General features: G+C 40.8%; 1 protein-coding gene across 5 annotated transcripts in view; it reads left to right on the forward strand.

The window, feature by feature from the left end:
* Positions 1 to 12,144, forward strand: part of Jarid2 (jumonji, AT rich interactive domain 2) — a 190,870-nt gene that overhangs the window by 88,029 nt on the left and 90,697 nt on the right. For all 5 annotated transcript variants that reach the window (NM_021878.3, NM_001205044.1, NM_001205043.1 and 2 more), the window contains one exon: positions 4,578 to 4,713. In NM_021878.3, coding sequence (NP_068678.1) covers positions 4,578 to 4,713 — 136 coding nt within the window. The remainder of the gene's footprint in view (positions 1 to 4,577; positions 4,714 to 12,144) is intronic.

The following is a 12,144-nucleotide window of genomic DNA, read 5'->3' on the forward strand; positions in this document are numbered from 1 at the left end:
GCGTGGTCATGCATACGCACATGGGTGCATACATGCATGCATGCATACATACATTGCACTGTAAACTGCATTGTCTTATACGCTTGGCCCTGACATTGCACTGGTTTCCTTCATGGTATGTGAAAGTAGTATATATTAGTAGAAGCCATAATATTGTGAAATATGTTTTTAGATCTCTTCCTCAGAAGTATGTTCTATTATTTTCTTTTTACTCCAGTTGGAACTGCACAGTGTTTGACAACATAACTGTATGTCTCAGTGTATTTTGTACTTCACTGTTTTTAAATTACTATGGGTTTAACAGTGGCATAATCCTGTGGTGGGTTTAGGAGCATCTGCACAGAATGCTATATATATACCTTCTCTGAATGATGGGAAGGCCATGTGTAGCAGGCAGGGTTGGAATCACTTGCAGGATGGTTATGTGAATGGGCACCGAGTATGATGTAATAAAATGCATTATCAAATAGCTCATATGGTCACTTGAAATCTTAACCAGTGTCGTACACAGTACTGTCTAGAACAAGTTCCTATGATGGAACTTTATAGCTAAGTCATTATTTAATTTTGTGTGAGTGCTTTAATTGTTGCGTTGTACATTGTGTGAGTTCAGATAATCCTGCTGTAGATCTGGCATCTTTAAATATGGTAGGATAAGAGATGTAGGAGGGATTAGTTCTGACTACTCTGTCCTGAATGTACCCCGTCATGGCAAAATGTGTAGATATCTTCCTGCCATGCCACTACCTACTTGACAACGGATGTCTGACATGTTCAGACGCAAAAGAGCTGACTTGGCAGCTACCCAGCAGTTTTTTATAAAAGCACAGCTGGTGGCCTGAGGTTCAGTCTGTCAGAGCTGTGTTATGAAATAAATCGTTTTCAGCAGAAGTTCCTAATCCAATTTCAACTGTAACTTTAAAAAAAGGGCAGTGATCAAAGTAAAGCCACATTTATTTAGGGAGTAAACTCCTTGTATTAGTGTTTTCAGGCTCATTTCTTTATCCCAAGAAAGGGTTCTGAGAAAACCTTTTCATGTTTTTATTTTAAAATCAAATTCAGAGGGTACACCCCCTCTTAGAAAGTTTCCTGGATGCTTTTTTGGCTTCTGGCCATGAATTATTTTACCAGGTTTTTTTTTTTTTTTTTTTTTTGGGGATGTTTTAGAAAAGAGTTTTAAAGCATGGATTAGCATTGAATTGATCTGAGAGGATTCTGCGGAAGGAAACTTTTCCCAGTGTCAAAGTGACAGAAGTGGCCATGTCCCAAGTTGAAGTTATGCCCTCTCTGCAGCCTTTCTCTGGCAGTGCCTTTCATCCCTCTGCCTTTCACTGCCAGGGAAATGCTTAGTCTCTATCAAGAAGCACTGGTTAGTTCCACTTTATTTTAAGTGGATTATTATGTAATATTATTTATTATTGTGTGAGTTATGTATATGGGTGTTTGATTGGTGCACGCACCACTTGTGTGTATAGTGCCAGCAAATCCAGAAGGTCCAGTAGAGGGTTTCAAATCTTTGGAACTACAGCGAACCACCATACTGTTTCTTGGAAACAAACCTGGGTCCTCTGGAAGTGCAGCCTGTACTTTGACTCTTTTCAGCCCCCATTTTTACTGTTTGATACTTTCTTCATTGTTTTGTTTGTTTGTTTGTTTTGTTTTTGTTTTTTTGGTTTTTGTTTTTTTCGAGACAGGGTTTCTCTATATAGACCTGGCTGTCCTAGAACTTACTTTGTAGACCAGGCTGGCCCTGAATTCAGAAATCCGCCTGCTCCTGCCTCCTGAGTGCTGGGATTAAAGTCGTGCGCAACCATGCCCAGCTTCTTCATGTTTTAAACTGTTGTTGGAACAGGATATCATTGTCTTGTACAATGATTTAACTGCTGGTACCTGAAATATTACCCTAGGAGGAGGAAATGGCTGGCCATCCTGCTTTTTCAGATTTGTCACGCCAGCACTGTCAGCTGAGCAAAGAAGTCACAATTAGTTCATGAAGTACATTGAGGGCGCCTGGCTATCAGTGAGCACTTAGGAGACCTTGGTATCAATGCAGACAGTAGCATTTTCATAGTCTGAGTCTCCATGAAGGTCATCTGTACATGGTCTGCAAGATTTGGTTCTGTGTGGATTTGGTTCTCCCTCCCATCTTTGTAGGTTGTGGCAAATGACATCTAATTGCTGAGCTGTCTCCCTAGTCCAGTGTGTCCACCAACTTCCTGAGATTCTTGTTTTGGAACTTGAACCAAGTGAGGATTTTGCATTGTAATTTCTGTCAAAAGTATTTTGCCTAAATATCAAATTTGCTTCCTGACCAATTGTCTCCCCATCCATTTAAAAAAATAATATTTTAGGATTGTTCCAAAGGTTGTCAAATAAGTAGCTAAAGAAAAGAAATCATAGCGAACCTGTTGCTTGGGTATGAGGAATTTCTTTTCACTATTGAACTAACTTTCTATCTGTGGGGAGGGAGAGCTAGATTTACAAAGGGTTTAGGGCATGAGACTCTTGGAAGATAGAGAAAAGCAGGAACCTATACACATATGGTTGTGCATGAGCAACACATGTGTAATGTTTTTCTATGACTGGCAAATTATGTCCATGCCTACATTCAGATAAAGATTTTCTCTTTCTTTCATTTAGGTGGGGTAGAGTGTTAGAGGCAGTATGTAAATGGGTTGCTGAGAAGGAGAGATGTAGTCAAGCCTTTTGTGTTTAGTGATTGTTGGATAATACAAAGTTAGCAGAGGTTAAATCATCAACATGGCTGTAATTTCAGGCACTTCACAGTAGATGTTGTCTAAGGTTGAAGAGTAGGAAGTTAAGTATGGGAAAAATGGGGTGGGTTGTGGGAGGAGGGAGATAAGGATGAAGCCCTCTGCTCAGTGCTTTTCCCTCAGGCTTCTATCCTGATCCTATCATTCTGTAGACTGTTCTATGTATGGCACCTCAGAATGAGGAGATAGCCCCAGCAGAATGTTTGTGTGGCTCACTAGGACTTTTGCTCTGTGTACCATGCATTGCTAGGGAGCAGTGGGGACCCTCTAGATAGAACTCTGAGTCTGTAAGTTTATTAAGTCAGTTTACTAAGGTGATAGGTTTTGACCAGCCATGTAGATGATAAAAGAATAGTTGTGCATATGTGTGATTTTTTTTTTTTTAATGTCTAGCACTTGAAACTACAATCTCTGCCATTCATACCCTGCTTCTCCCAAATTTAAAGTATTTATAGGTGTAATAAAATTGCTGGTGTCAGTAACTCAACCTTGAATGTGGCTTTCTTTGTAGGCATTTCCACCTTCCATGGTTTAGTCTTTAAATAGACCTCAGTTGTGGGGTGGGGTAGTTGATTCTTTTATCTAGAGCCCTAGTCAAGGTAAAGACTCCAGCCTTCACAGAAAACAGTAAATCTTCATTGGAGTTTCATAGGCAGAGCTGCTTTGGGACTTTGTGATTTATAAACTGTTGATGGAGGAAATATTAGTTTGTAATCTTACATCATTGTTGTGGAGACACACGGAAAGAATGAGACTGGGTACTTCTCTAGAGAATTACACCTGGCAGCTTTAATGACTAGGCCCTGGATGTATCAAAGGCGGCTTTTAGCCCGATAAGCCCACCTCCCACCTGTAGTTAGCACTATTGTTTGGTTGCAGATTATCTACTTGGACAGTCATATGAAAACTCAAGGGAAAGTTAATTCGGTCACATTTTGTTCTTCATGTGTTATATATCTGCATCATCTGCCTCTTGATTAATTATTTGAATTCCACAAATGGGGTGTTACTTAAAAACCTCATGTTGCTGGTTCTAATGATTTTTGAAAGTCCCTGGTGGCATGCCTCTCATTACAGGTTTAGCAGTTACTTGTAATTTTTAGGTTAGGTTGGCACAGTTTCTTCCTTTTTCTTGGTCCTCTAAAGGTGCTGCCCTGAAACAGAATACAATCTTGGCAGGCCTATCAGGTGAAGGAGTTCTAGTCAGGGCAAGGTGGAAGTGGTATCTTGTTTCCTTTATCTAGAACAGTAGTTCTCAGCCTAGAGTGATGGAACTACCCCTTCTTGTCTCAGGGCTTGTCTCAGACCATAGGAAAAACATTATATTTATACTATGATTCATAATAGTAGCAAAATTTCAGTTGTGAAGTAGTGAAAATATTGTTATGGTTGGGAGGGGTCACCACAATATGAGAAACTGGCTCTATTAAAGGGGCACAGCATTAGGAAGGTTGGGAACCACTAATCTAGGAAATCCTTGATGGGGATATTGGGGGTACATGAGGAAATCAGGGTATTTGCTGCATTCCTTCATTGGAGGATTTCCTTGAGTTTTACGCAGAAGGAATGTATTACCATTTCATACTCTGGCACTGGATCATATAATACTTGTTAGGAATGTGACATGCAACACCCCATCACCCCACTCTGTCCAGGATTTTTACATCATAGATAAGGGTGTCCTTAAATTTATCTGTTTTTAATCAAGTGTTAGATATATCCACTGCACCCAGTAGGAATTTTACAGTGAAATATGGGTCTGAATATTTGTGTGCCTGATTTTCAGTAATTCTCCTTCCACAGGATGACAGCGATGGGATCCCGTGGTCAGAAGAGAGAGTTGTACGAAAAGTCCTGTATTTGTCCCTAAAGGAATTCAAGAATGCACAGAAAAGGCAGCATGGGGAAGGCCTTGCCGGGAGCCTGAAGGCGGTAAATGGTGAGTTGAAAGTGGAACTGGATGGAGTCTTTCTGTGCCTTGTTCTGACCTGGGCACAAGCAAGCTTACTAAGCTAAGAGTTTTGGCTGTATGAATATATATTTCAGACATCCTATTGTATTTATAGATATATTTTTATGTTTCTTTACAAAATAATATTTGGGAAGGTGTGTCAGTCTGTTAGAGGTTATAAACTCAATGTGACATCTATTTACTTATTTATCATTCATGTATGTATGTATGTATGTATGTATGTATGTATGTATGTAATCAATCTACCCAGTGAGTGCATAGGAACCTTTAATGATCTTGTTGGAATATGGAGACTTGCACCCTACATGAGGAAATATTCTAAAAACCTACTGCCCTTTGTGCTATGTGCTACCAACCTGTGAGCACCCTGCTGGCTTCCTTGTTGACCAGTAGCTACAAGGCCTGGGTGCCTAACAGAATGCTCAGTCTCTTCCTGTGATTGTCAAACAGATCTGGAAAAGTGGAGGGAACTGACCCTCACATTTCTTACTTTCTCTGCCTCTCATTCAGTAGCATTTTAAAAGATGAATGCTAAAGTAATCAGAAAACATTTGGTTGTTATCTGGTTCTAGGTGTGATATATTTCATAGTCTATTGTATGTTCCTTTATTGCGTATAGATTAGTGAATGAACCGTGTTCATGTTCCACTTTATACTTGGCTAACAACAAACAAGAAAACCACAGGAAGAGACCTTGTTGTTGTTGTTGTTGTCCTATAGGTTTGGCTTTGGAAATAGTGGAATCAGCACTTAGAGTGTACTAACTAGCTGCCATGTTATAGCTCACATATGCCTTCCAATATTTCCCCTCTGCCTCCCTACAACCTCCAGTTTCTCATGTGTGTATATGATGATTATGGAAATCAGAGAATCATTTGGATTTTGGTTTTTAACCTCTCTCTTGTCTGAGATGGCTTTGTTTGCTACTGTGTTACACCAGTTCTCTTTTGTAGTTCTCTTTTGTAGTTCTCTTTTGTTTGCTTTAATTGGAAACTGAATACTCCATGGTTTCTCCTTGGAAGTAATAGTTATAGAGTGGATCTGTTTGTTGACTTTTTTTCTTTTTTTCTTTTCTTTTTTCTAAAGATTTATTTATTTATTTTATGTAAATACACTGTAGCTGTCTTCAGACACTCCAGAAGAGGGCATCAGATCTTGTTACAGATGGTTGTGAGCCACCATGTGGTTGCTGGGATTTGAACTCCGGACCTTCAGAAGAGCAGTCGGGTGCTCTTACACACTGAGCCATCTCACCAGCCCCGGCATGGTTTTCTGAGACCACTTCTGTGAACTCTACTATGTACCCAACTTGTTTTACACAGTCGTCTTTTTTTTTTAAAGATTTATTTATTCCTGTGATTGTCAAACAGATCTGGAAAAGTGGAGGAAACTGGCTCAAATTTCTTACTTTCTCTGCCTCTCATTCGAGACAGGGTTTCTCTGTATGGCCCTGGCTGTTCTGGAACTCACTCTGTAGACCAGGCTGGCCTTGAACTCAGAAATCACCTGCCTCTGCCTCCCAAGTGCCGGGACTAAAGGCGTGCGCCACCACTGCCTGTATTTTATGTATATGAGTACACTGTAGCTTTACTGATGGTTGTGAATCATCATGTGGTTGCTGGGAATTTGAATTCAGGACCTCTGCTTATCTGGTTGAGCCTAAAGATTTACTTATTATTATTATATATAAGTACACTGTAGCTGTCTTCAGACACACCAGAAAAGGGCATCAGATCTCATTACAGATGGTTGTGAGCCACCATCTGGCTGCTGGGATTTGAACTCACGACCTTCTGAAGACCCATCAGTGCTCTTAACCGCTGAGCCATCTCTCCAGCCCCTGTTTTACAGTCTTAAGATGGTGCTCTATCTTCTTACTATTTTTTGTATGGGTGTTTTTTCTTTATGTATTATGTGTGTACCATGTGCAAACCTAGGGTCTGAGGAGTCCAGACAGGGCATCAGTCCTCAGGCACTGGAGCCAGAGTGGGTTGCCATGTGGATTCTGGGAATCGGACCCTGGAGCTCCGGAAGAGCAATAAGCACTCTTAACCTTTGACCATCCCTTCAATTTGACCTACTGAGTATCCTTTTAATTTCAGCAGTGCTCATTTTAGCCAACATGTATTCGAAAGGGTCATTTGGAGAATTATGTAAATTCTAGATGGCATTTTTCTATTTCTTGGTTGCAACAGAGTAAACTCTAAGCCCTCTGTAGATAGTATTTCTTGGTTTATTATACAGTATTCTTCCTGGTTTAATTCATGAATATTTGAGTGATGAGAAGTCATTGGATTGAATCCTAGAGCAAGAGTAGAGCAATAGTAACCACTGATTGAGGTTGCTGTATGTTTGGGAACAGGCATGTCATGTAGGAGCAGCAGTCAGTGCCTTAATAGTATTCTCTATCTTTTTTTTTCCCAGCAATTAAATATAATTTTTCCTAACTGGTGTTATGAGAAGAAGTTAGACGGTCATCCAGGATTTGTAGTAATGCTACTATTTAGATTTATGAACAAAAGTAAAGATCTTGTATTAGCACCAAGTGGTGTGCAGGTACACAGAGGTAATCCTGTTTCACCCTTTGCCTTGTTAAATACGGTTTCTCCTGCTTATAATGCCGCTGGTCCACATACTTTAGGCTAGATATTCTGGTCAAGTCTCTGATTTTTTTTTTTTCTCCCTCTTGCTTATAGGACTGTTGGGATTGTATATGACCACTACATCCCGTGTGTTCTGGGGATCAAACTCTGGTTCAGGCAGCTAGGATTCTTATCTGTAGAGCCTTCTACACGACTGACTTGCTCATTTGTATTGTTTCAAAGTCATTTTGGCTGTGAAATTGCTGTTTATATGCCAATTTCTTGTTCTTGTTGATGTTATTCAGGCTGTTTCTAAGATCACATTTGTCTCTCTGCAGATCAGGTTTCTTCAGGGCTTGAGTTCCTGGTATTACTAAGAATATTTAACCAGGCAATGTGGTACCTACATGAGTAGACAGAGGCACATGAGGTTTTATACGTTCTGAGACCACCTGAATCTACACAAAGTGAAGCCCGTCTTAGCACAGTCACTCCTACACCAGAATCTTGAAGGTAGCTATGCTGAGCAAAATTTGGTTGTTTTCTTGGCAAGAGCCAGAAAGCACAATTACCAAAATGGGAATAACTCCTTTTTTCTGGGCATACTTTTTCCCTCTTAACCCAGAATGTTGTGCAATAGGGTGCACACCTCACCTTTCCTGGACCGCCCCCCAAGACCTTGGAGCTGGAGTTGATGTTGAGAATAGAGTACACGTGCAAGAAGGAAGGGTTTATTTGGCTCACAGTTCAGGGAATGCAGCCCAGTAAGAAGGGAAGGCATGATGGAACTAGTGTCACATTGATTGCATCCATAGTTAAGAAGCAGAGAATATACAGGAATTGTGATTAGGTCATGAAATCTCCAGAAAAGCTCCTTCTCCCCACACACACATCTAAACCGCACCTCCCACATGAGAACCAATTGTTCAGAAAGCCTGTGGGTGGCTTGCATATCTGAACCAGTACATTTCTTATGGTAGGATGTCCCATCACTATATGTTCTCTAGGTCATGTGTAGCCCTGGCATGGGTGAATGGGGTTGTGGCTGTGAAACAAGGAATATATTGACTTAAGTGGCAAAGGACAGTGGGGGAGCTTTCTCTGTCACAGTACTAGAGCTTGGGTCCCACCTCCCGTGTTTGTGTTTCTCAGTTGCCTGTCATTCCAGCTCCCAAGGAGCCAATACCCTCTTCTGGTTTTAGTAGGCACTTGCCCACCTCTGTGTTTATACACAGTTTCTAAAGAAAACTTGGCTTAACTTGGCCATCAGATGAAATGGTTCTACTATTTCAGTTTTTATTATTATGGAATGTATATGGTAGCAGTAAAGAAGGTTAACCACACAGCCTTTACTAGGAGGGGAGGTGTCTAGTGGTAGGGTGGTGCTTTTTTAAAAATTGAAAATACCATTTTTTTTCTCCTCCCAGATCATTCCCACTTCTCTACCCACCCAACCTTGCTCTTTTAATCTCTCTCACTCCTCTCTTTTCAAACAACAATCCCACCAAAGCAAAACAAAACCAATATTAAGACACAAGGCATATGACAAAAGACATCCAGGCTAAAATGTATGGATGGACACACACACACTCTTAAAATAAGGGGCTTATACCAAACTTTTCCCCTCAAGGCTCAGGTAGGCATGGGGGAAAGGTAGGTGGATTGTTTGTTTGTTTTAGTTCATAAAACAGCCGTTGAGATTTTTTTGGGTTGGCCATTACTTGTGGGTACACTCCATTGATAGACGAGACTCCAGGGGAGCAAACTGGTTTTATTTTCTTTGCTACCCTATCTATCAGTTGCTGTTACCTTCTTGGTTAGGGGGAAGACCATGTCCACTTGCTCCTCCCAGTTCCAGGACATCCTCTGATTTGAAAACGTGTGCGTGTCCTTGTGTGTTTTAGGGTTTCTGTTGCTGTGAAGAGACAACCCGACTACAGCAACTCTTATAAAGGAAACATTTCATTGAAGTTGACTTTTTCAGAGGCCCATTATCATCATGGCAGGACCCATCACACTATGCAGGCAGATAGGCTGCAGGAGAATTATCTTTTTTGAATGTACATTTGGTAGAGGTTTTGTTGAGTCACATAGGCATTTATTCTATAGGCATTTATTTTGCAGTAGCAGAATTGGGATTCTGCTCAAATTATAGAGCTGGGATTTCAGATGAGAATCTGAATTCAGAGCACATGGTGGAATACTAAATCTTCGAAATTATGTTGAACACAGCATGCTTTATTTCCACTTGGCCATTTTTTTTATTATTATTTTTAATGCTTTTGTCCTCTTTAAGTTTTTAAAAAAACTTATGCGCATTGGTGTTCTATCTGCATGTATGTGTGTGAGAGGGTGTCAGATCCTGTAGAACTGAAGTCACACATAGTGATGACTTTCTGTGTGGATGCTGGAACTTGAACCTAGATTTTTTTGGAAGAATAGTCAGGGCTGATAACCGCAGCACTATTGCTCCTGCCTTTTCTCCTGTCATTTAAAAACAAAGATGTTTCCAGCCTATTGCTTCTTCTATAGGACTTTCTTAGAAAAATTAAAAAACCAAAAAATAGTGTTAGTTTCACATTGAAAGTGGTATATGGTTGACTTAATTTTCTTTAAAGACTTCCACTAAATACTCGCATGATTAGTCCTTTGCCCCCAGCATTTGTGTGAAGGAGTTGGGTGGATGTCTGCTGTTAATACAGAGAGCTAACATGTGAGCCTGTGTTTGAGTGGCTGATCTCAGCCTTCCACTTCTACAGGGCCTATAATAATGCAAATGGGCACAAGATATCATAGATCTCCTTTTTATGTCATAAAATTATGTGCACCTTCCATCTTACTTTTGTGCTCCAGAAGTGACAAGGCCTGCAAGCCTTTGCCTTGTTAAGGAAGCCCATGAGCTGTTTCATCAGTGGTGTGGATTGACTGTAGGACTTAACGTCATTATTGCAGTTTCTTGCTGGAGCTGGGTGGATGGGTGTGGCAGTGTAGAGATCTGCTGGTGGCAAGCCTTCTGCTTCCTTGCTTGTATATTCTACCCCGTTCCCTGTCTGTAATGAAATGACGGGTTATTGAGAAAGCTTCTGGGGATGCGAACCTTGGCCAATCTCTCAAGGCCCTTGGGCCTGCCGGGGGCTAAAATTAGGAACATTTAAATAATAACATGCTACACAAATAACAAGTACACATAATTACACAGTAAGAGAGGGGAGCTATTAGCTGCATTTGAATTTCATTTGCTCCCTATAAATGTCATCTCAGATCAGCAAGCCCTTTTGGCCAGCAAAACAATTTTGAGTAGATTTAATGGAAGCTGTATTTCTTTCTTTAGATGTACAGCAGGCAGGAATGTAATAGTTAAGCTGTTCTTCATATTTCACAGTTAGTGTTGGAAGCCTGTAGCTGTGGTTTGTGCACTCAAACCATCAGAATAAATGAGAATAAAATGGATGAGGAAAACTGTACCTTAAGAATGGAGTAGCAGTTTGCTTACCCAGCTCAAGCCTGGTACTTCCAGGATTCAAGCTCAGCCTTTTTGGAGTAGACTCCTATTTAATTAATTTACCACTCAGATAAATAGCAAGTAGTTCCTCTTTTTTAATAACAAAAAATATTTAGTACACAAGTTATTAAATAGTCAGATTGCATTTTGAAAACATTACAGTGATTCCTTGTCCCGCCTGCCTCTTATCTCCTGTGTTCTCCTAGTCTCCCTTTCATATCCCATGTGCCATTTTGCTCATCCTGTGTTGCCTGTGGTTCTCTCCCTTGGTGTCCTTTCTAATTTTTTTCGACCAGGCTTTTAATGATGTAGCTGGAATTGTTAATTAGGAGAAGTGCCTCAGGAATGGAGAGGTAAGTATTTACTAAAGTGACCATGGTTCTCTAATTCAATCATAGAAGCCATAAACCTAGTTTTTGGTTCTTTACCCTCCTCTGCTTTGGTCATAGTCCTTTAAGGTCATCAGCCACCGTGAGGTGTGTAGTTTCAAGTGCACGGGCCTTTCCCATCAGTCTGGCGCACGCTTTATTCAGATGGACAATCTTCTGCCTTACTGTCTTGAGTGCTGGGGTCACAGGCATGTACCACCACTCCTGATGTCACTACTTTTCTGATGAAATTGTGTGTCTAACCATGATGCCCAAGTTGAATTGCCTTGGAATGTCTTTCACTCTCATGGAACATTAGCTGGTACAAAATGAGTGAAGCAAAAAACCAAAAGAGATTCCTATAGAATAATTAGGTCAGAAGTCCACATAGGAACCTGGAGTGAATATGGCTAGCAGGGAGGCAGTTGTTGTTGAGGGCCCATTTTTCAACAACCATGGAAAGGCTGCATTGAAGACCTTGCAGAGGGGGGTCCTTGAGATGAGTTAGGCCTTCTAATCAAAGAGTACAACTGATGCTGTCAGTGACAGAGGCTGGGACTTGAAATTGAGCTCTACTGGAGAGTAGCTGCCAGGACAGATTTCCATGACTGGTATATGTGTTTGGGCTGTGGGTGAGGGAGATTAATTGGTAGCAGAGATCTTTTTAGCGGTATGTAGGTCTGTCTCAATATTTTAAAACAGGAATCTTGAGCCTTGATGAGGAGCTTAATTTGAAAGAACGGATCAAACTGAAGACATACTAGAACCTAGAAACTGAAGACATACTAGAACCTAGAAACCCAATTTAAATGACAACAGTGCCAAGTTGTCCCCATTCTGGCTGCTCAGAAGGAGGTATTTCATGGAGCATTTGCAGGTGGCACTGCCTATGTAGGTTAATGTGTTATATCCTGCCTTAGACCTAGTGTCCAACACTCTCAGCCCG

Source organism: Mus musculus, chromosome 13 (genome assembly GCF_000001635.26).
Source record: "Mus musculus strain C57BL/6J chromosome 13, GRCm38.p6 C57BL/6J".
NCBI lineage: Eukaryota > Metazoa > Chordata > Mammalia > Rodentia > Muridae > Mus > Mus musculus.